The sequence below is a fragment of the Amphibalanus amphitrite genome, unplaced genomic scaffold (genome assembly GCF_019059575.1).
Source record: "Amphibalanus amphitrite isolate SeventyFive unplaced genomic scaffold, NRLGWU_Aamphi_draft 000434F_arrow, whole genome shotgun sequence".
Lineage (NCBI taxonomy): Eukaryota > Metazoa > Arthropoda > Thecostraca > Balanomorpha > Balanidae > Amphibalanus > Amphibalanus amphitrite.
This window is the reverse complement of record NW_024881928.1, coordinates 396537-419332: the sequence shown is the minus strand read 5'-3', so window position 1 is coordinate 419332 and position 22796 is coordinate 396537. Positions and strand designations below refer to the sequence as shown.

At 45.9% G+C, this 22796-nt stretch overlaps 2 protein-coding genes across 5 annotated transcripts in view; both read left to right on the top strand.

The window, feature by feature from the left end:
• Nucleotides 1-269: 269 nt before the first annotated feature.
• LOC122391370 (39S ribosomal protein L11, mitochondrial-like) lies at nt 270-5405 on the top strand. Of its 4 annotated transcripts, XM_043385179.1 has the most exons (6): nt 304-330; nt 1685-1732; nt 1862-2000; nt 2602-2791; nt 3152-3294; nt 5079-5405. In XM_043385179.1, the coding sequence occupies exons 3-6, from the start codon at nt 1866-1868 to the stop codon at nt 5199-5201; spliced, it is 591 nt and encodes a 196-aa protein (XP_043241114.1). In that variant the 5' UTR covers nt 304-330; nt 1685-1732; nt 1862-1865; the 3' UTR covers nt 5202-5405. The 4 variants fall into 4 exon arrangements, with proteins under 4 accessions (XP_043241113.1, XP_043241114.1, XP_043241115.1 ...); XM_043385178.1 differs by lacking the exon at nt 1685-1732 and having other exon boundaries at nt 270-330; XM_043385180.1 differs by lacking the exons at nt 304-330; nt 1685-1732 and adding an exon at nt 750-773.
• A 1148-nt stretch (nt 5406-6553) lies between these two features.
• LOC122391368 (protein FAM50 homolog) overlaps nt 6554-22796 on the top strand; it is a 32469-nt gene continuing 16226 nt past the window's right edge. Inside the window, exons 1-2 of the mRNA XM_043385175.1 lie at nt 6554-6597; nt 10898-11091. Coding sequence (XP_043241110.1) covers nt 10912-11091 — 180 coding nt within the window. The 5' untranslated portion in view covers nt 6554-6597; nt 10898-10911. The remainder of the gene's footprint in view (nt 6598-10897; nt 11092-22796) is intronic.

Below are 22796 nucleotides of genomic sequence, written 5' to 3'. Positions count from 1 at the left end.
CTATTCAGATATCTTTTTCAAACCGGATTTGTACCATTCGTTTAAAAAATAAAATCAAAATATCCGGTTTTTATGACGTATTGGATGCTTGATAGAACTAGTGGTTATGGAGGATGGCATGTAGTGTTCTCTTCTTAAAGCTTTTGCTGAATCTTGGCTAAAGCCTTTAAAGTGATTGGCAGTAGCTCGCAATTTTCTGCGATTGCAGACATTTAGAAGCATGGAAGAACACAAATCATAAGAACGCAGTCGTGTGCTTGGTCGTGTGTGGAGTGTAAACTGGAGAGGGGAGGATCTTGATCTCCATTTTCGACAAATATATTGATCTAGGTCAAGGTACACGTTTTTGACTATCACTCGGATCACTCGTTTCTATCATTCTCTGGTCAACAGATTAAGCTAAGTTTTTAGAGTAAAACTATATTACCTACTTCTTATATGTATGGTCAGGTTTCGTAGTTTGAGTTTTGAGCTTCATTGCATTTGCAATTTGCATTGCATCCATTCACCCAGCCAATAAAAATAAAAAATGAAAAGTAGGTATTTGTTTGACTACCTACAGTGGAATCTGCTTGGATAATAAATCTAGCTGCTTATTGTGGCCAAATTGTGGCCACTTGAGCTGTTAACAAGCTACTGCTCGGTGAATTCAAAATGCCATGTCACCAACATGGGTTTATGAAGCAGATTCTACTGTATTACCTTCAAGCTAAAACCTCTGATTACCTAATATTTTTTTTTTAGAGCAAATCTGAAAAGATTTCCATTTTCAAGTGAGTAATTCTCATTTTCATTAGCCTGTTTACAGGGACACTGTTCAGTGTTGGCCTTGGCCACAGACTCACAGTTTTATATCAACAGGCTGTGAGCCTGCACCAATGACAGTCCAAGAAACAGCAGCAATGAGCCTCCTTATATGGGAAAACCAGCAGCATGCTCTTGAGCATGCTGATAAAAAGGCAATTGAACTGGGCAGTTCCCTGGCCTTAGTTCGTGCTGTGTGACATGCCAAACTTGCTTTGTGGACAATGGATAAGTTGTCCTGGCAGCATTCCAGGCAACTTTTACTGCTGAAGACCTCCACATCCTTATTTGACTTGTGTTACTAGGTACCTTTTATTTGCTTTTAAGAAGTAAGAGATGGGCAAGTGGCTATAGCAGCGGTACAGGAAATGTAAAAAAAATCAAATTGAATTGTGCCTGCTATGGATTTGATGTTTAAGGGCAGGCTTGGTTTGTTTAGACAGGATTATTTGAATTTTTACCTTTTGCTCTGTAAAACTGGTTTCACACCGAATAAAAATATGCCAAATTTTGGATACACAAGACTTCCTCTGTGAATCATTTGTGCTTTTACCAGACCAGTGCACCTATATGATTTATGTTTCCATGGAAATCAGGTTCTACCTGATTGTTGTCATGATTTTCATCATATAAGTAATTTATTTTCAGCCCATTCCATTCTTGGATTCAAAGTATTGACAATATTTTGTTACATAGGTATTTCCTCTTTTCTAGCATACAATTAGAGCCTCCAAAATTATGCAAAAATGACTTTTGTTGGCAATGGCATGCATATTTTGGACTTGGTAGCAACTTGGTAGTATCATACCCTCTGGCATCATACCTTTGAGGTCTTTTTCATGGGTGAAATTATCTGCAATGTTTCATTAAATGTTTCCAGGTTCTAATTTTTCTGTGTTGCAAATCTAGCTGCTGATGACAGATAATGGTGAATATGATATTATGTCATGTACCTATGTCCTATATATTACTCAGGCTGGATGAAAGGATCTTCATTACACATATTTGAATAGGATTTCTTTTTTGACATGTATGACCTCTAACTTATATTCCTCAGAAATATGTCAAAAGCTGCAAGCAGATTGAAGAACATCAAGAAGGCTGTGGAAAAGGTGGTGCATGGACCAACTCTGAAGACAAACATAAAGGCTGGAAGTGCAGTGGCAGGCCCTCCATTGGGACCACAACTGGGACAGGTCAGTGATGTAGCACCAGATTCATATTCTGCCTTCACCAGAGCTGCAGAGCCATGGAAATTTTGGACTGCAGCGGCTCATGTAAGATGTGCCGGTGGCTTGGTTTCAGACTCCGGACAAAATGTGCCTTCTCCGGCTCCGGACACAATTTACTGGTATGGCTCTGGCCTGATATTTCAAGCGAATTGGATTTACCCTATTTGTAATATTTTACGGAGTGGGTCTCCACAGAGTCCCAAACCGCTTATATAGCCTTTATTCTGGTTCCGCCCCCGATCAACTTTTCCATCGGCTCTCTCTCCCCCTCTCTCTCCTTGCACGCCACGCGTGGGCCCCCTAGGGGGCCCGCCGCGGGAGCACGTCGACGGGGGGGGGGGGTCGGCGCGCCCCACTCCTCGGAGAAACTCCGTGATCTTGGTTGCCGGCTCCTGGAAGATTTCCCGGAGTGTTGGTATGAAACCCTAGAGCCGGCCTCGGGTGCGGCTCGCAGCACTCCAACAAATGACCATCAACGACAGGAGTAACTAGGATAACAACTATCTCACTCGTTTCCAGTGACAGCACTTACCGTACCCCTCCCCTGGCCCCCTCCCGCTCCCAGCGCGGCATCAACATCGCCGCGTTCTGCAAGGACTTCAACGAGCGCACCAAGGACATGACTCCGGGCGTGCCGCTGCCGTGCCGGATCACGGTGCGCGCCGACCGCAGCTACGAGCTGGTCATCCACCAGCCGCCCGCCTCGTTCCTGCTGCGACAGGCGGCCGGAGCGCCGCGCGGCGCCATGAAACCCGGTCAGTGTCTGTCTACCTCAGAATCTATGAGTGGCTGAGTGACTGGGTGACTGGTGTTGGTGACTTTGTAGAGGATGGGGTGACTGGTATTGGTGGCTAGACCAAGGGCATAGTTGTCTTTGTGCATTCAGGTTATTGAAACAACTAAGAATGGATATGTCTTGATAGTGGTTGGTTGGGTTCGTAAATAGACTTGGAGATACAGGTTCTCTTGTAATGTGTTACATATGATGATAATGAACATATAATTGCACACTTGTTTGTGTTTAGAGAAATCTACACAAGGGGGTGTTTTATTGTATCAATTGAATTGTGCCCGTGTTTGAAACTGTGAAGCAACACTCGACATTTTTGTTTCAGGTCATGACATAGCTGGGAAAGTAACGTTAAAACACATATACGAAATCGCCAAAATAAAAGCAACTGATCCTCCTCTTCATGAAGTCGATTTAGAAGAAATCTGCAAATTAGTTATTCGGACGGCACGGAGCTGTGGAATTCAGGTAAGAATGCAATTTTTCATCATCATTTCACCTCATCAAACAACTTTTGTGTGTGTTGAAGCGCAGAAGCGGCCGGTTACGACGCATTGAGTGAAGTAAACAAGTAAACACACAAGTAAACACATTGCACTGTCAAGCTAATGCCAGCTGTCTTTATCCCTATACTTTAAATGGATGGGTGAGTGGCATTGGGCTTGGGTTCAGCGATTGCTGCAAAATATGATACCTACCATCGACGACATGTCATCCAGAACTCGCTCGCTACGGGTGGGCAGTTCGGTGATCACCGGTGTTTACCGAAATCGATAGTACGATGTTCCGCTAGTAGGTGGCAGTGAGATCAACAAGGACCTGTGATACTGGTGCGCCCCGCACCTGCACATCTGCTCGTAGCCTGTGATCGTTGCGCTGGTCAGTTATTTGGCCTTGCAGCTCGTCTTATTCTTCACTGACCTGAGCGCTGCTTGCTCAGACCACCGCTACATCTGGCCCAACCTGCCTGCTGCTTATCGTTTTAACCCGCGCCCGGCTGGGGGTCCTGGATTTCCACGCCCTGCTGGGGGGGGGGGGTTTGAACACCCCCCCTTGTAACTCGGCTCCTGGGCCACGTAGCGATACGCGGAAGGCGGCGTTCGAAAGAGCGTCAAAAATAATGACGAAATCACTTCGGTCAATTTTTTGGTCAGGTCAAAGGTCAGGTCACCAGAGGTCATTGAAGGCAAAATTTCGCCGATTTCCAGGTCGAATGTCGAAGATTTCCAAGAAGCCAACGCATAACTCGAGAACCAATAGAGCTACAGCGCCGCGGAAAAGCGCATTCAATAGCCCTATTAAAGCCCTTTCTGAGTAATTCTCTCAGATTTGACCTAACGTCAACGTTTTGCCTGCAGGGGGCAAAAATTGCAAAAATAGCCGATTTTTTCGGAAACAGTTTTTCTGCAATAACTTTTGACCCAAGCCTTGTACGAGCTTACTTTTACCGGCATTGTGTTCCTCTCGTCAAGACGCATCGAATGAACTATAAGTTGACCTTGAAAGGTCAACTTGAAAATTTGACCTCAGGTCAAGGTCATGACCTGACCGGAAAGGGTCATGTTGCATATCAGTCGATCGGTATCGTCGAGCTGAACACATCTAAGGCGTTTTCATCGCTCTAGCATGCCTCTATCAAAAGTTATTTGCGAAAAACTGTTATATACCATTCGTGACCTAAGATGACCTCAGGGCATAAACAAGGGTCATGGACACCATTTTCATGTTCAGTGTGTCTAAACCACTTGTAATTCGGTGTTTGGGAGTGTTTATAATGTCTTTTGTCCAAAAGAGGGGCATTTCAATTTTCTCCCATTGACTTACATTGTATAATGGGGTGGTCGCAAAATTGACCTGACCTTAGGTCATCGATATCAAAATTCTGAGATATACATTTTGTACATGCTATTGCTCTTAGCAATCGCTGAAAGTTTCAAAGCGATCGGCCACTCGGTGTAGCTATGACAGACATTGAAACTTTTTATGAGGTGAGGTCACTTCAAGTGACCTGCTGACCTGACCTTGAATGACCTTGGTCTGAAATTTTCACAACATGTGTAGAATTGATGTACGATAAGGTGTACCAAAAACGGCGGCGCTCCGCGCCGCCGTTTTTGAGATATTCGCGAGAAACCACAAGGGGGGGTGTTCAAACACCCCCCCCCCCAGCAGGGCGCGGGTTAACCTATCATCGCGTCCCTTCAGTGCACCTATACCCCCTGACCGGGCTGACCTGACCTTTGTGCCCTCAGGTGGTGCGTGACCTTGACCCGGTGGAGTACGGAGCCTTCCTGGAGGAGCGGCGAGCAGAGATTAAAGCTCAGGATGAGCAGCTGGCAGCTGTCAGGGAGGCCAAGCTGCTCCGGACTAAATGAGGTGCCCGTTAATGCCAGTGCTAGTGCCGTGAACTAGTGATGGTGTGTGGTGACATGTGCTAGAGATGCTGCCGCATACTGATGTGCTGCCAGTGGGTGTTGTTGTACCGTGATGTGTAACTGTAATTTGATTGAGACTTTTAGCAGAACGAGTGGTGGGAATTGACGTGGTTGTTGATATGAATACAAGACGCGTGTTATTAGTGTGGCAGTGTTGATGTGTTCCCATAAGCAATGTTGGTGATAGCAGATAGAGTAGGTAAGGTATGACCTGAAAATCACTGCAATGAAACTGAAGTACTCGCTCCACACCACTGGGAATCCTCGATAAATGATGACGCTCTTGGTTTGGGACTGGAAGCGCCCGGGTTTAGGTGTTGGACGAAGACTTACACGTGCCAGTGCACGATCATTCACTATATGGGTTGTAGGAATAGCAAAGAGAGGGTAACCGTTTCGAGAAAAAGTCGTGATACGGCAGTTATTTTATCGGTTTCGGAAAAGGGCTTCGCAAGGCAGACCCCGCTAAAGGACACTTCCTCACAGAGGAGTGATACTCATTTAAAATCGGTAGTCAACAGATGAAAATAACAAATTGTACAGGAAGGATATTTATGTGAAGTATCTGATCCGCTAGTGCCATAACTAATAAATGCCCAAGGTGCCGCTCTTTCCATATAGCGTCCCTGGTCCGTCATTTGTATTTAGTAGTTTGTATCGTTCGAGGCCGTGTCTCATAATATGCCAGTGCTGCCAGATTTGGAGGATTTCCGCAAATCTGGAGGATTTTGAACTCTATTTGCGGACAAATTTCGCTTTTGGAGGATTTTTGAATCTGGAGGAAAATCTGGAGGATTTGTCGCCCGATGATTATATTCAATTTCATGGAAAAATATAACACATTCAAGACTAAAAAGGCATTTTCCTGCCCAGCGTCACTATACCCGTTAGGATATATCACGTCCTTTATCACCGTGAGACTGCAGAATGTCTCAGTCTGTAGCTATATCTACGAGGGTACCAAACTACTGGCGGATCTAAGGGGGACATTTGGGGCAAATGCCCCCGGTTCCCCTGCAGCGCCCGAAATCGACGAAAATGATCGTTTCTTTTTGAAGGATAAAACGAAAACTAAACAACTTTTATAAGAAAAAGTATCTTTTAAACTGCACAGCAGTGCGAAAGGATTCGAAATCCGATGGTTTTTAGAATTTGGTGAATTTTTTGGGGGGGTAGAGCCCCCCGCAGCGTCCAAGACCGCCTTGCTATATCTACCAATAGGATTTGGAGGAATCTGGAGGATTTTTGTAACTGATCTGGAGGATTACAGCATTCCCCATCTGGCAGCACTGTAATATGCGCATGTGATTCAAGAGCGGCGCAAAGTTTTGTGGAGGTAGGATATGCGTAATTTTATATAATTTTATTGTTTGTTTGATGGCCTTGGTTTGTTTGTTTTTTACCCAGGTTTGATGGATTTGTTATACAATTTTTGTTTTGCCTCTGCATGCTGAATTCGTTCTTCTAATATTGGCCAAGGCTTAACAGTAAAGCTTGGTTTGGCATAAAAGCAACAAATTTTTATTTTGAGGCTTGAGCTCAAGCTTCATTTCAATTTCATTTTCAGTATCAAATATATTTCATCTATAATTGAATGATATTATCAGCTTAAAAGATTGGAATTTGGAACCTTGTCACTTTGGTCTTCAATCTTCATTGTATGTGTTGTTGCTGAGACTTCTGAGACCTTTTCCATCCATTGCAAATCTATTTTACAAATTATCCAGTTTTTTCATGTAATATTATTTTGTGCTGATTCTGTAGTGTTTACTGTTGAGAAGAAGTGTTTGGCTTAAGTACTGCGACCCAGCCCTACAGGCAAACAATAGCACAGCAGCACTGGTCTCCCATTGGCTATTAGCCATCATATGATACTGGCAACGTTAAGATATTATAGTTTAAGTTTGTTTTTCTTAAGTTTGCCCCTGACTGTAAATGTGTTGTTAAACACAGCACGAGAATTGCTAGCTGAATTACTGAGAAAACTGGTTGGCGCACATGGATTTGACCAGATTTCACAGACGATGAATTTCACCAAATTTATTTACTATTTCACAGACTCGTAGCTCGTATTTGCCAATACCTACAGCCCCACAGGGATACACGACTTCTCAGGAATTATGTCTGAACTAATAAATTGCACGGCGCTTAACATAACGTTAAATCGTCGGTGTTCAAAATTTATTTTGAAAATATTATTCATATCTACAATACAATGTGCGTCAACCAGTTTTCTCAGTAGGTAATTCAGCTAGCAATTCTCGTGCTGTGTTCAAAAAGACGTTTACAGTGAGGGGCAAACTTACGAAAAACGAACTATAGCATACTAAAAATGTTGAGTGCAGAGCAGAAAGACTACCTGGGGGGGGGGGGGTGGCAACCACCCTCGCCCATGTGCGGGCGAGGGTTAATATTGTTGTCCGACTCAACTCTGACTCAACTCGACAGCTAAACATTTTATCCGACTCGACTCAAACCTGACTCATTTGAGTCAGAGTTGAGTCAAATTTCTTACTCGACTCATGAGTCAAGCACAACCCTGGTCAAAGGTCATTTGGTTCAGGGTCATGAAATTTTCATGATAGGTGTAAAATTGATCAATGCGAGGCCGGGTACTGAAAGTTTCGTCGCGACCGGCCGCTTTTTACCCGAGTTACTCGTGAAAAACCTTGGGGGGTTACATCAACCCCCCCCTGTGCCGGCAAGGGTTAAGTTGTCACGGTTGACCCTGGGTCAAGGTCAGATCAGAGCCACTTATGCCACGAAGTGTTCGAATGAGGTCATATTGCATATCATTCAATTTGGCAGGTCTTCCCTAGTCCATTGTTGCCTTTCCCGATGCGCTAGCTCTATTTGACCGGGAGTTGTTGACGAAAAACATGTATGACCTTAATGACGTCATAAATGACGTCATAAATGACGTCACGCAAGGCCATCGATGCAAAAGTGAAGCGTCAGCCCTTGCAAGGAGTGCATGAATTCGTGCCTCCATGTGCTTGAGATAGTCTTCGATAATTTCAGGCATAGGCAACAAAAAATCAATACCTATTTCCCATTCACTTATAGTGGTGAGGTGACATGACCGACCTGGCCTCAGGTAACTCTAAGGAAAATTTCAAGATAAGCAAGATGTTAAGATTTAGATAAGCCATATAAGTTTCATCTCCCTGTGAAAGATCTCCTGGCACTGAGGGAGGATGTTGCGTAGTTGGGACATTTTATGACAGTGTAGAGGTTATTTTGCAACGCCATAGGTCATTTACCTAACCTGACCTGAAAATGCGTTTGGTGTTTCAAGATCTTGCCAAGGCTATAGAACTCCGATCTTGCACGAAGCGAGGATTGAATGGGCCAGCATTCATCAGTCATCTCATCTCACTATCGATATCGCGTCCCGAACAATCGCTATAAAATCGCCTTTGGGTGCGGCACCCTCCCCTCTCGGCCGAGGAGAGTAACAGAATAAACGTTTCTTTTTTGTATTTATAACGAAGCGTTGTTATTGCAGAACATTTACTTTGATGTCACCGAGTGGGAGAGCCGTTACTACACAACAAAACCATGCCTCACCACGCATTTTTTACGTTCTGAGGACTCTAAGCCCACTCAATCATGGGTGAAAGCTGAAACTCTGCGGAATGATGTTATTGCAGCATCAGCGGGCCCGTATTACGCTACAGGGCTTGTAACGCGCCGAGCTACAAACTCCCACCCGTTTCGGGAAAGACTGTTAATGCATTCATCAACACCTTCTTTGGACGGCCATCGTAATTGCAAACCTCATGAGAGCCATTTGCTAATGATTTATTGCTTGGCATCGCGACAACCAGTTGCAACCGACGCATTGCACTAGCTGGTTTCAACATCATTATAACTGCTGGTCCATGAACCACCTGAAACAGCAAATTATACGATATCTGGGATCTAGCGGTCGTATGGCTAGGATACATGGACGTTGTCGACATTTGACATGCTTCCAGTGTCCTCAGCGTTAAAATTACAACCCTCACCTACTGTGTAATCATTAGGTACCTACGTGCACTGTGGACATGTCGCAATTCAAAACTTTTATTTTCAGCACATTTTGTTCTGTGCCCATTGTAGTAGTTGCATGTTAGTATTTACCAGATACCGAACTATTTGTGATGTGATGCAGCCATATAGTAATACTACGTAATAACTTTTATTGTTCTTACTTTCTTTGAGGCTCCATTTGCCAATGTTTATTTCCATAATATCGAAGACTACCCAAATAAAGTGGGTAGTATTTACAGTAATATTTAGCGTTGCGTTGCCAATAACTGGTGAGTCCGAGACGGGGACCGAAGCGTCATGTTGCCGCTCTGTCCCGGTTCCTGGAAAGAGCTCTTAAATGCCTCCCTAGCCGGAAAGAGTTGTGAAAGACAGGCCGTTAGCTCCCGCTCGCACCACAAAATAAATGAGTGGCAGCGTCCCTGGCTCCTTCGATGGGGCTCGCGAAAGCTTTTTTGTGTGTATTTTGCTCACTTGTCCTTCGCCAAGAACTTTGTTAAATCTCTTTGGTTTTGTCAGCTTACATCAACAGCACAGCAGTATTTTTTCCGCACAGTTGAAGCAATTTAGTCGCGCACCGCATTTTTACTAGATCGGAACGTTTCCATCTTGTTTTATTGACCATTAATTCGTAATCCTTTAGCTTATTTTTTATTGCTGTTCGAATGAGGTACTGGCACAGCGCTTGATAGATTATGAATAATATTGTTGAATTAGTTACACGAAAGCGTGCAATTGCCCTATCGAAAGAACCGTCTTCAAAACATGCCGCCTAGAATTGGAGTTTGACCATGAACCTCCTACCCTGCAGTCGGCAGTCAATCTTCAACAATCATTCCCCGATTCATAGTCTTATCTCAACGCGTTATATCAATTCCCTCGTTTTGGAATTTCAAGGCTATCATTGTTCTTTCTATTTTTAAAATACCTCAGCCTTTTTGTGTTGAGCCAAAATTGTTTGCCACAATTTCTTCCACCCGCGCAAACTCACTGTAGAAAGATACCTCGGTATGTCGAAGGTTTGTACTTTTAGTAACGGATCATTTATCAAGACGGAAACTAGTTAGTAGAGCTCAATATTCCACGAAGAGCCTAGGACAGGTCTTTGTAGCAGATTATTTCTCCTTGCAATTTCACTGCAGAATTGTGATAATATCCAGAATTCCTACGCAGCTAACGCATTACGCAATCCATGCTGACACTGAATTACAGTTATCGAGCGCATACAGCAAAATCACCAATCAGTCATTCACATACGCGTGTAGTTACAAACAAGCGTGTTTATGTGTTCTGTATCATTTGCTTGTCTGTCTCATTGCTGCTTGTTAGAAAATATCGCTTTTAATGGACTTCTGTTATGCTGTATGTAAATCAAGTAATTATGTAAAACCATAGATACAAGATTCATGTTATCTATGGTAACACGAATTATAAAAAAAAAAAAAATACAGCATCACGATAAGCTACTTTTAATTTTTGAGTTTTAACAATCTTTTACCTTCAAAAAACAGTTCACCATACAATTTTGGAATGAACGTCGAAAAAATTAGTCATTTTTGTCGTTGACCCTAGTTTGTAAAACACATCTCCTCTTTATTTTACAGACTAATCGAGCGTCATGGCCCAGTACAAGGGAGCCGCACGCGAGGGGGGCCGCGCGCTCCAACTGGCCAAAAAGCGCGAGCGGGAACAAGAGGAGCTCGAATTTAAGAAGAAGAAGATCGAGAACGAGATGAAGATCGCGGCGATCGACTCTAAATTCGCCGCGCACTACGACGCTGTGGAGCAGCAGCTGAAGGTAAGTCGGGTCGGGCTGCGCGACTCACTTCCTCAGTGATTGTTCAAGGCTAGTGCGCCGGCGCTGAATGTCTTCTCAATGACAGCCGAAGGTCGGACTGTTGCTGGGGATCTCTGGTGAAAAGATGTTTATCAGATGAGAGTGGTTTTCGGTTCCTGGTAGTGCTGAAGTGTAATGCCTCTTTTAATGATCTCGGAAATAAGAGTTCTTAGAAGTATAAGGTATTAAGGGTTTCAAACACCAACCGTTTGTACACATTTTAGGAAAATTTCAGGGCTTTGCGGTAAAAGAGTCACGTCCCTATTGATTAATCAGACATCCTTCCACATATCGAATGAAATAGCGCACTATCGTCGAGTTTTAAACGGCAGAGAAGGCCAAATAAGTCCATTTGCATACTAGAATGTTGTTAATTCCATTGGGAATATATACATCAGCAGCATTTTCCCGCGTGCGACCCTTGCCGAACACCCAGCAGGTCGCTCTCCAATCTTCCGAATGACGTGGACCCATTTCAGCGCCAGCACAGTTGAGGCGGATCGGGAACAAAGGCTGTCGCTTCCCATACATACCCGCTCTCCATGTGTCTGCCATCTGTTCCCGTAGCTCAAACAGCGTCTCCGGGGGTGTCAATCCCCCCTCGTCCTGGACAAAGAGCTAGAGATTTTTAGGTACAGTGCTGACGTCAGCTGCCAACATATTTTTTCGTGACCGTCTTGCAAAAAAAAAAAATGGTTTGACGTTGACCGATATATGTGGTTCACCATGGTAAGTGGTAAATGTGTCTGATAAAATTACACTCATCTGAAAGACAAATGTCCCAGAAAGCCCCCTGTCTTTGTTTCATCTCGATACCGTGATTTCTCTTAAGAGTTATGGGGTAACAGACGCTACTTTTTAACACACCTTTGTGTGAATGGTATGTGCTTATGAGCATCTGGTACCTAGTTCACTTAATCAGGCATCTTTCTGGCGAATTCGCGATATCAAACCCCACCTAAAGGGAGATGACGCACCAGTTAGCCAGTGTTACATGGATAGAATTAGCTGGTAGCTTAACTGTTCGTCAAAGGTGGGTGATGAAACACCCATCGGAGACCATCGATAGCGCAAGCCATGGGCTGAAAGTGCTGCCTCTTGTTTCATCTTTGATCCTCAAGGCATACATTGTTGGACTGTCTTACTTGGAAGTGAGGCGTTGATTTGTAAATACCAAGGATGAATGCAGGGCTTTAGTGTCATCGTCGCCCATATTCATTGCAACACTGCTGAATGGTGAAATAAGCAACAGGAATTGAATTATTAAGCGACATTGGTCAGTAAGTGATTGTAATCTGAAGACTGGACTTAGTAATGCCACAACAATTGATGCAACCATTGCTGAAAAGTTTCGACATTATTTCTCGAATTTCGCTAAAGTGCCTTGCATTTAATTTTTTTATCACCGCGGATCAACGCGGTAAGAACGATGGTTACCGCGATTTAGTTTGGGATATGATTTTTGCCAAGGTCTCAACGATAACTATAGATATTGAAGCCTGCAACCTCCGGTTTTGCTATGGATTAATCCAATGATAATATGTCATCGTACGAATCTAACAAGCATCCATTGTACCCCATGAACCCTTAGGTGGCTAAAATAGCTGATTGGTATCTAGCCGCAGCCATGCTCGTTAATACGGCGGTTTGGTAATTCCTGTCGTCCGATCCGGTCCTGCAGTGCGGTCGGCACGTCGTCACGTCCCAAAATAGCGCCCCGTGCAAAGTCCGCTCCCCGAACCGCCGGATGGAGGCGTCCCCGGGAGCGCCGCCGAGCCATCGCCGCCGCCAAACGCTGCACGCCGGACGTCGGAGAGGATTGCCGTCCGATAGATGCCGCGGGATGGATGCGATCGTGACGCCCACGCCCCACGCTGCTCTGTTCTGCCGTCGGCGGTGTTCCGTCTCCGGAGATTTGGGCTGTGGCCGGGTCTCGGTTCTTACCCTGCCGCGGTCGAGATGTGAGGATTGCGCCGGCTGCCGGTAATTTCCCGACTCTGCCCGAGAAGTCTGTCGATGTCGACTTTATTCCGCCCTGGTACCGGCTAAGTCCGCCGCTGGTGCTGCCTAACTGGGCCCTATTCTACGGCACGACGCCACAGCGCGTTACGCGTATCGGTGTGCTGGGTTTCCATGGAAACATCAACAAACTTGGACGCTGCAACGCTGGAGCGTTGAGGCGAAATCGTTTCAAACGCCGCAACAATACCTATCGTAGCGTAGCGTAGCACAGGGTATATTGCGTAGCGCAATGTAGTGTCGTACCGTGAAACAGGGCTCTGGCGTTAGGTGACCTGCCTGGCGTAAGGTGGCAAACTTCGCTCCATTCGAGAGATCCTCGAGCAGCACCGCACTGGCCCGTACTGGGGCCGACCCTGGTATCCGATCGGCCTATGTCGCACATGACATGCCTGATTATTGTTGGGCATGTGGAGATGAGGGATGCCGCATTTCATTACTGCGTTATCCGCGTGCTATCCGCATGTAGTCACTGTTGGAATTATAAAGGGACTGTAGCCTGGTCAATGCTTGTGCCAATGGTTGGTGGTGGTGATGGGACCAAGAGGTTGATGCTCGTACGTTTCTCAAGACCGTCAGTAATGTATCTGAAGGCTGTGACAAGCGGTGCTGCATATTTTTACCCTCTGTTGCTGCTGGTACTCGGTACTGGTGGCGGTTTTGAGTAAGAGTTGCGCCTCGGCTGATACCCCGCTCAGGTCAGGTCAAACGGGTGTCTGCTGGCGACGTTCTGACCGCAGACATGGGGACTCAGCGCAAAACTGGCAACCGAGCTGAGCCACCGCCGTTTGGCAACTCCGGTCCGTCCGCTCGGCTGTTTGCGCTCACGCATGACAGGCCTTAAACCGGGGCCGGTGTGCCTATGCAGATGGCAAATCCGGCGTCCTGAGGGGTTGTTTCGTTATTCTCTGCCCTCTGACAGCTGTTGTTTGAGGTGACTTTGCACTTTCACATGCTGGCGGGATAGGATGAACGTTGGCACATACAAGGGATCATGTCATAGACTCGGAACGGGTTTTACCTCTGGTAATTCCACATCGCGTCCATGCGTTTTCATTTGTGGTGTCAGTTCTTTTGAAGGAATTAACTTGTCTAAGGAAGGTGTGCGCTCGTGTGAGAATACTTATCTGATGCATTGTTTGTTTGTTTGTCGCACTTACATGACAATACATACAAAAGCCGTGCAAGATTAGCCTCATTTCAATACCTGTGATGTATCTGATAACCCAGACCATTAAAGTAATGTTTGATACCCAACCTGCGCTGTCCTTTCTAGATGCCGGTACCTATCTGTGTCTTTCGTCTGGTTCTCCGAACGGGACGCGCTCAGCCATTTGTCCAATTATGCTAAGATGGATGATGCAGTTCAAAACCTGTTCTTTCAGGCCAGATAATGCGTGTCCCAATGCCGAGATACGTATCTTGCGATCATATCCCACATTTTACGTCAGTGCAGTCCTAGAAAGCGGTTATTCACTTTTTGTTTTGCTGAGCACAAAGCTTCTGCCATATTGCAAAAGGTGAGAGCGACGAACTCATGCCACTTTGCGCTAAAAAATGTCGTCTTAAAAGTAACTTTTCTGTCTGCTTCTTTTATGTTAACTCTTTTAGGCTCTACACAGTCTACAGTTTGCCTTATCCTCGGAAAAAGTGAAACTAACCATTGAGCAATCCTGCTCGTATGATTCCAATTCGGGTGATTGCTTACTTGAGTCTTGATGCATATTTATTGATGGCTTGCAGATGCCTCGTGTCTCCAACCTTTCCAGAAGCCAATATTCAATACATCAAAGACGCAGTCGAGATATTTCAGTGAGATCTTGCTCATCTGTCGTATATTCTCTCGCATATTTCTACTATGTAGATACTCTAGGAACGGGGCTAAACGCGCCTTGTTTCGCAAACCGCACGGAGTTATTACCGTTTTGTCTATCCCTGCCACCTCACTGAAGATATTAACGGTCGTAAATCGGTGTTGAGCGCGTGACGGCGCGGGTGGACCAGTTCACACCCACCCGGCCGGGATAGCGGTCCTCCGGCTTATCACCGGTCTACCGTGTCGCGGTGGGGACTACCTGCTCGGAGGAGAAGCACCGCCTCCTTCTGGGCCGGTCGGTGGGATCAGGTCTGAGTGCGAACCGAGCGCTGCCGCCGGGTGAAACGCTGCCAGACCTGTCCTGTCGGTACGAACACGGGACCGGGCTCCGCACCGGCCGGCCGGGCTCCGAGAAACAGCCGGGCCGGGCTCAGAACGGGACCGCCGCCTGCAGCCCAGTTTCGCCTTCTTCCGGTGAATCTTCCAAGGATGTGATTCAGCAGGGCGGCTTGTTGCTGTGTGGCTTTTGATTCGTTTAGTAGTGCTTATTTACTGATTTAGGAATACAAACAGCTTGTTTAATTTACGAGACTCTCTCATAACAGTCTTGAGACATTGTATTTCTAATGCGTTCGTGGTACACCTCTGAAGCCACCGTGCCTCGAATAACCGCTTCGCTTACGATGCTCCTAAGCTCAATCAAATCTGTTAGCACTTCTCTCCGTGACAATCTGGTAAGGTTTTCTCAGTAGACGTGGTGGTATTGCTTTTCATAAGGCCGCAGTAAGTACATAAATGTTACTGAAGTTTCCGGTGTCCGGGTGAAACACCAGAGGGTCGCCGGTCTAATGGATCTGATATGTGACATGGAAACGCATCGGTAGATTCGAGAAACGACGTGGTCTAACAATACACCATAAGCCTATTCTCTAAATCATGCAGAAGAATTAGCGAAAATGGAGGACAGATGACTACCACACCATTTTTTGTTTTCCCTCAGCGTCAAAAGTATATGATCAAAAACAAATAAATGCTCACCAAGACCACAAAAACGCATCAACATGCTTGCCTGTTGCTGTGCAGATGCGCCATATAAAGTCCCTTCTATGGTCCAAAGATGGGTATTCTATCTCATTTACAACCAACAAAAAAGGCTGTTGCATACTCTTACCAACCGCGTACTCTTACCCGCACTTACCCTATTTGCTTCGTCATTCTACTTGCTTTGTCACATTATCTTGGGGATATGTTTAGCAATCATACATATTTTGTTTGCGACACGTTCAGCTCTCGTCAGTATCTGCCTACACATATATGACCTTTAATGTCTCAGCGAGATCATCATTGCAGTTATTGCCGCATTAAATATGTTGCAAAATGATCCTTGAAGTCTCGTCTGCATGAGTGCAAGAGTAGCAGTGGGCAACAGGGCGTTGTGAGGTGGCTCAGTAAGCGTAAACGAGGTTTTTGATTCTTTGCACAATTTTAATTTAAACCTTGCTATTTTTGTTGAAAGTCAGATGAGAAGCCGTTATCGAGCTCATGTTAAATTTTACTATATGCACAGTTCTCAAGTCGCGTGGGTTTAGAAGCAAAATTGTCGATGACCAACTCGGTGCAGCTCTTCTCTACAAATACTTTAATGCCCTTTCAACTCTTACCGATTCTTATTCTGTTGAAGTGGTTGGTAGCTCATTTATAAGATTCGAAGTCTGAGTGCTTAACATCTTTTCACTGTTTAAACCTATAGGCGCAAAGGTCCCGCACAAGTGGCAACCGTAAAGTCAATTACCTAAACGAATAAACTTTGGCTTCGTGACCAAGGCATGGTAAACCCTTTAACCCGTATGAGACATGTTTTGCGGACATATAGCACCGGTGAAATCCAAAAATATAACAGGTCGTACTACCTTTTCACCCATTTCTCGTCTCGCCACATAGCTGTAGAGAAATTGTTTTCCATCATAACAGGAGGACTTTGACGGTTATCTTTCTGGATGGATCACGTAGAAAGGTGGTCTGTCCAGCTAAGTCCTGCTTTTAAGCTTTCCCCAGTTGCTGCGAAATCTTGTTCGAATCGGCTTTTGGCCGATTTTCTATCTAAATCCATGTCGGTATGACATGCTGCCTCTACCGGTCTCCAAACAGGAAGTGGGTGTTACAACACGGCCGGCGCGGTCGGTGCTTCTCGAGCTGGTGCGCTTCTCTCGCTGTCGGCGGCTGAGGCGTGCTGTCGGCTGTGTGTGTATGTGTGCATTGACCGCACCGGTACCGGCCTCGGGGCCGCGGTGCGGCACCCTCACCGGCGCGTGCCGCCGAGAGAGCGACGCTCTGAGCTACCGGCTCGGCGGTAACAATTCAGACTAGCGTGGCTTTTGTGAAGAAAAAAGGGCCATATGAGGCGACAGTAGGCTACACTACACGTTTTGCTGTTTTTTTTTCATTTTCTTATTGTTATTACAGCCACGTATGATTCGGGATGTCATCCATGGATCGTTGCTGTTGTGTATATGCTATAAGCACAATAAATCAATTATTCTGACTGTTGAATGTCGGCACTCGGCATTGCTTCAATCGAAGTCGCTACCGAGTGCTTTAGCCGTTTTCTTCAGTAGTCTGCAGATATTTGCAGGGTTATGTGGTCTTGAATCGAGTCTAGAAAGCATTGTTTTTGTGAGTTATTCCTTGCTGGGCTAGGAACAAAACACCCATGCTTAGTAGCGGCGGAACACCTTCAATTAGGGGGGGGGGGGCACTGTCGACTTTTGGTCCCATTCTTTCCATGCAGCGCCCATAGGGCTAATGTTAAATGCCAAAATCAAAGGGGGCACGGTGCCCCGGTGCGCTCCCCGTTCCGCCGCCTATGCCCATCCTGCTATTCGGCCATGGACCTGAGAGTTCCTTATCATATCGTGGACATTTCGTGTTCTCTCTATAACTCGGCACACACTTTTCCGATGTCAGGCATTCAGTCAGTCCCGAACTAGCGCACAGTTTTGATACTGACGCGATGGTCACAATCTATTATTTTTGCTCAGTTGAAAGACAATTAAAGGGAGATAATGACCTTTTTCCACAAAATCTGAGTTAGGACCATTTTCTGACAAAACACAACAAGTTATAATGTAAATTAACCCTCGCACCGACGGGGGGGCGGATATCCGCCCCCCCCCCCTGAGGTTTTTCGCGAATAGCGGGAAAACCGCGGCGCGTAGCGCCGCGAAATTTGGTATGACTATAACCTCATCAATTTTACACATGGTGTGCAAGTTTGAACCTCCTACCTTTTAAGGTCAGGTCACCAGGTCACTTTGAATGACCCAACCTCAAGTCACTTTTTTGCAACTTTGTCACCGTGCCAGAGCTACAGTAGATGTCGGAGGCCTTTGAAAGTCGCAGGATATTATTAGGTCATTAGTAGCTACAATTTGTATATCTCGGAATTTTGATATCGGTGACCTAAGGTCAGGTCAATTTCGCGACCTCCCCATTATAAGTCAATGGGGGAAAAATCAACTCCCTGTTTTTACCACTAAAACGGGTCGGAATGGCCCCATATACCATACATGACTTCATATACGATCAACCTTCACTACCTTGAGGTCTGTTTTGCTGTTGGGCAGCTGTGAGGTCATGTGACGTCATCAAAGGTCACCAAAGGTTTTTGGCCAATAACTCCGTACAGGAACAAGATACAGACGCGTGGATGGTCTCATTGTGTTCAGCTCGTCAAGACGCATCGAATGATATACATGATGACCTCGAGGTCACGTGACCTGAGGTCAACCTTTGACCTTGACCTTTCGAGGTCAACATATATATCATTCGATGCGGATTGACGAGAGGATCACGATGATGCCCTTAGTTTGTTCCTATCTTGACTAATTCGAAAGTTATTCAAGAAAAACTCTCCATATCTAGCGCCGCCATTTTGACTTTTTCGACCCCTGTGACGTCATCTTTGACCTGACCTGAAAATGACCTTAGTAAAAATTGTAGATCTTGGCCGTGCGTATCCGATGCCGTTTACCGCTTGTCGCTATCTTGCTTCGTTCTCGAGATCTCAGGGGGGGGCGGTCATCCGCCCCCCCCCCCCCCCCGTCGGTGCGAAGTTGGCGCAGACCCCCGTCGGTGCGCGGGTTAAAACCATTTTGCTCAATTCGGTACCTTGCCGCAAATATCTCAACTTGAAGTCACGTTAGCGGGGAGCGCTGAAAATGACCGTTGAATAAGTACTTACATCACTTTTTGGTACTTGCATGTAATTTTGTAAAATGAGCGTATTCCTTACATTTGATCTTCATCTCATCTAGTTAGTTAATCTATCTTACTATTTGAGGAGGGCGTAGTTTCTGTCTATTACGAAGGTCGCGACATGGTGCTACGTAGCGCGGGTTACAGGTCACACCGTTGCACCTACCGCGCTGAAATTTGCGCAAGTTATAGAACAAGGATGGACAACGTGCCTTTGATGGGTCTCAGCTCGATCGGATCGATAGCGAGCGCGTGGCGCGTGCCCAAAAAGTGCAAATTCGCGTCATAGACTTTACATGTATAAATCGGCTGGCAAAAACGGGCGAAAATGGCTAAATTTGCCCGACACGGGTCCGTTCCCCGTGCAATATCTCGGTAGCCGTGCGCCCGATCGGCACGGGGAAAACAGCATCGTGTAGAGAATCGAACGGGCAATCGAATAGTGTGCGGTGCAGGGGTGGCACGCGCCACGTGCAAGTGTGAGGGCAATTTCATTTCAAAAAGTGCCATTTTAAACGGATTTTGGATTTTATTTTATTTTCCCGTGACCATCAGACTGAGAGAGTTGAAACCACGTCAATTGGCAAGAGAAATGTACCGCCTCTCATGGAAAAATTGTGAACAGCTAATTGATCAAAAACAATGTGGAAAAAATCGCTGAATTAAATGGTATTTGTCCATAATGTGCCACTAAAAAGTTACACGGGATTTGCTGCTTAACCTGATACGCTTGACAATTGAAAATGCTATCATTAGAAAGAGCATTCAATTCTCTCCAAGATTCAATCATCACGTTTGCATGACAAGCAACAGTATTCTTAAAAATATAAATGTTTTAAACCTCTGCAAAACGATTTTTAGCGAAAATTATCTACGCCTTTCATTTGTCTTAAAACTACGCACCTCAATTATAAAGCACATTTGACAGATTCTGAAGTGGAAAGCATGCTTATCAGACACGGGCACCTCGATGCGGTGGATATTTTTTCCACAAACCAAAACGTTTAGCCGTCAAAAAGCAATCGACCGAAATGGATAGATAACCCAACCGACACAAGAACAACCGAACACCCGCCGATCGAAAATATCCCTTTTCGCGTTGCGGAGCACGCGGGTCACCCTAGTGGTCGTCTATAGTGCCTTCAAAAGATATTCATGGTTTGGGGGTGGTTTATGTCTAAATTTACGCAACTATTTTTCCTGTTCATCATCTGACGCCATATGCTGCTATTTTAGTAGCAACGACTCAATTTTGAATCGGTCCCGCCGACTACACAATAAAAGAAGATAGATACAACACTTTTGCGGCATCACTTAAAAACTTATGCAGTACTGTTATCAAAATTCTCATAACACCGTTCGACAAACCTGAAGTCTTTTTGAAATAAATATGCTTGTATTTTTCGCTTCAGGCTCTGACGCCAAAATAATGAATTTCGTAGTCGCAATCGCAAGATTTGGCTGCGTTTCTGGCGCATGCCGTTCATTTGTGGCGCAAAATAATGTTGGAAACAAAGAAGAGTAGGCACTATGTACCCCCGAATTAGAATCTAATTAATTCTAAACCGAATTAACTCTAATTCAAATTAGGATCCCTACAACCAAGCAACGACAAGGCGATAACATAAACAAAAACCCGCATAGGCGCGGGAGCCGGGGGGGGGGGCAGTGGGGGCAGCTTGCCCCCCCCCCCAACTCTGGGGCCGTGGGGGCGGTGCCCCCACAGCTTTGAGACGGAATACCACACTTTTTTTGCAAATGTTTTCTTTTTTTGTTGAAAAAGCCGAGGGGTGAAAAATAAGTGGCCTAAAACCGGTGAGAAAACTAGATTTGGGGGTACCCTAGGTTGATCTCTATTATGGTGTGCCCCCCAGTCGGAAAGTAGTTCCCGCGCCCTTGAAAACCCAAGCGTCGCTGTTTGAAACAAAAGCGCCATATACTGCGACTTTTTTATAGAGAAGGACAACGCATTTCGGTGGGTGTTACAAGTACTGAAAGTACTGCTTCTTTTTTGCAAAAATAAAAACCTTTTTCACATACGAAAATGTGCTAGGAAATTTTCATATTTTATAGAAACTACAGTAGTAGTATAGATGTCGAGTAATTTTTATTTAAGAAAAAAGAAAGCTCATGCCCTGCCCTGCCCTGCCCTGCCCTGCCCTGCCCTGCCCTGCCCTAGATCGAATCACTGTGCTTCGTCGGTCTTATAGCCGAGTTGTTAGTTTTTAAGCCATAGCCGTTTTCAGTAGCTTTTCGTGGCCCCTTTTTACCCTTTTACTAGTAATGTAGGTATGTGTTTTCTCGTCTGAGCGATATCCGTGTCGGTTTTCGTGGATGAATCGCCCTTTTGTACAAAAAGAACTTTATTTATAGATGTTCTTCGGCTTAACTTCTCATTGATTTACATAGGCATTTACATTTTTTATAGAAAACATCACGTCATTTCCAGGTTGTATTTCATGCTGACATGCACATGTACACGGAACATAACAATCATCAACAAATCATAAACAGCAGCGAGCCATTCCTTATTCATCGGCCATCGTGCAAAAAGCTCATAACAAGGAATGTGCATTTAAAATTAGAAACTTCAGCAAACACTCTGCTCTCCCGTGAAAGCTGCACGATAAAGATCGCCTAAGTAGCAACATATACAGTTAATGTATCGGAAATGGCATCTTGATTGGTTTGGGCCTTTGGGACAAGATTACAAACATCGGTTTCAGCACATCGGTCGCCACAATGGTAATCTGGTGCCGCCCACGGCTTGGGTTCGGCTCAGTGAGAGGCGTTCTATTCTATTTCAGTAACGATAAGCCTCAGTAACGATCAAGCGAGCGTTGCACTCTGCATTGCGGCAGCGCTCAGGACGTTATTGTACACAATCGGCACCGCTGCAGCCACTCAATCACCTCATGTCCAGTGCTACCGGGGTTCCGAGAAATGGGTAGGCCGCCATCTGTGCGCCGGTCGCGTCAGACAGTAGTTCATGAACCCGCCGCCAGGTGACCACGGATGGCTCGGCCGTCTGCCAGGCTGTGAAGCCGCTGGTGGGTTTTTGTGGTTTCAGCAGCTCAGGTGAGCCGCGCAGACCCATCAGGCGCTGATGCTGCAGCCCTCCCAGCGGAGCCTCTGCGTGGGGTGGAGCGGGGGCGATCGTCCGCGGAGGGGACGGCGAGGAGCTAGCGCGCGAGCGGCACAGTCGGCCGACCACCGACTGACAGTGGGCGGGCGGGGGTGTGCCACACCGTACCACCGACACGGGGTGACAGTGGCCGACAGAGATAGCTGGGTGTGCCGCTGGGACGCCGGGCGGTGGGGATGATGAGCTGCCGACTTCCGAGTCGTCGTTGATGATAAGACGGTGGGGTGAGGCCGGGGAGCGTGACCGAGAGCTGCTGATGATGAGACGGCACGACTGTGGCGGCGGCGGTGAACGAGAACACCGGGTGGTCACCAGCGACAGCGGCATGTCTTCTGTCTCTGCCGACGAGTGGACAGTACGGAACGGCACGCTGTCGTCTCTCCCGTATCGCCCGTCCCTCTCCTGGAACCTGTCGGTCCTCTGTTCTGTGTC

Bases quoted from the DNA above. Each gene is read 5' to 3' on its own strand.
- LOC122391370 (XM_043385178.1), top strand. From the start codon at position 1,866: ATGTCAAAAGCTGCAAGCAGATTGAAGAACATCAAGAAGGCTGTGGAA. The intron at 2,001-2,601 runs GTCAGTGATGTA...TCCCGCTCCCAG, and splicing joins TGGGACCACAACTGGGACAG to CGCGGCATCAACATCGCCGC. The intron at 2,792-3,151 runs GTCAGTGTCTGT...TTTTTGTTTCAG, and splicing joins GCGCGGCGCCATGAAACCCG to GTCATGACATAGCTGGGAAA.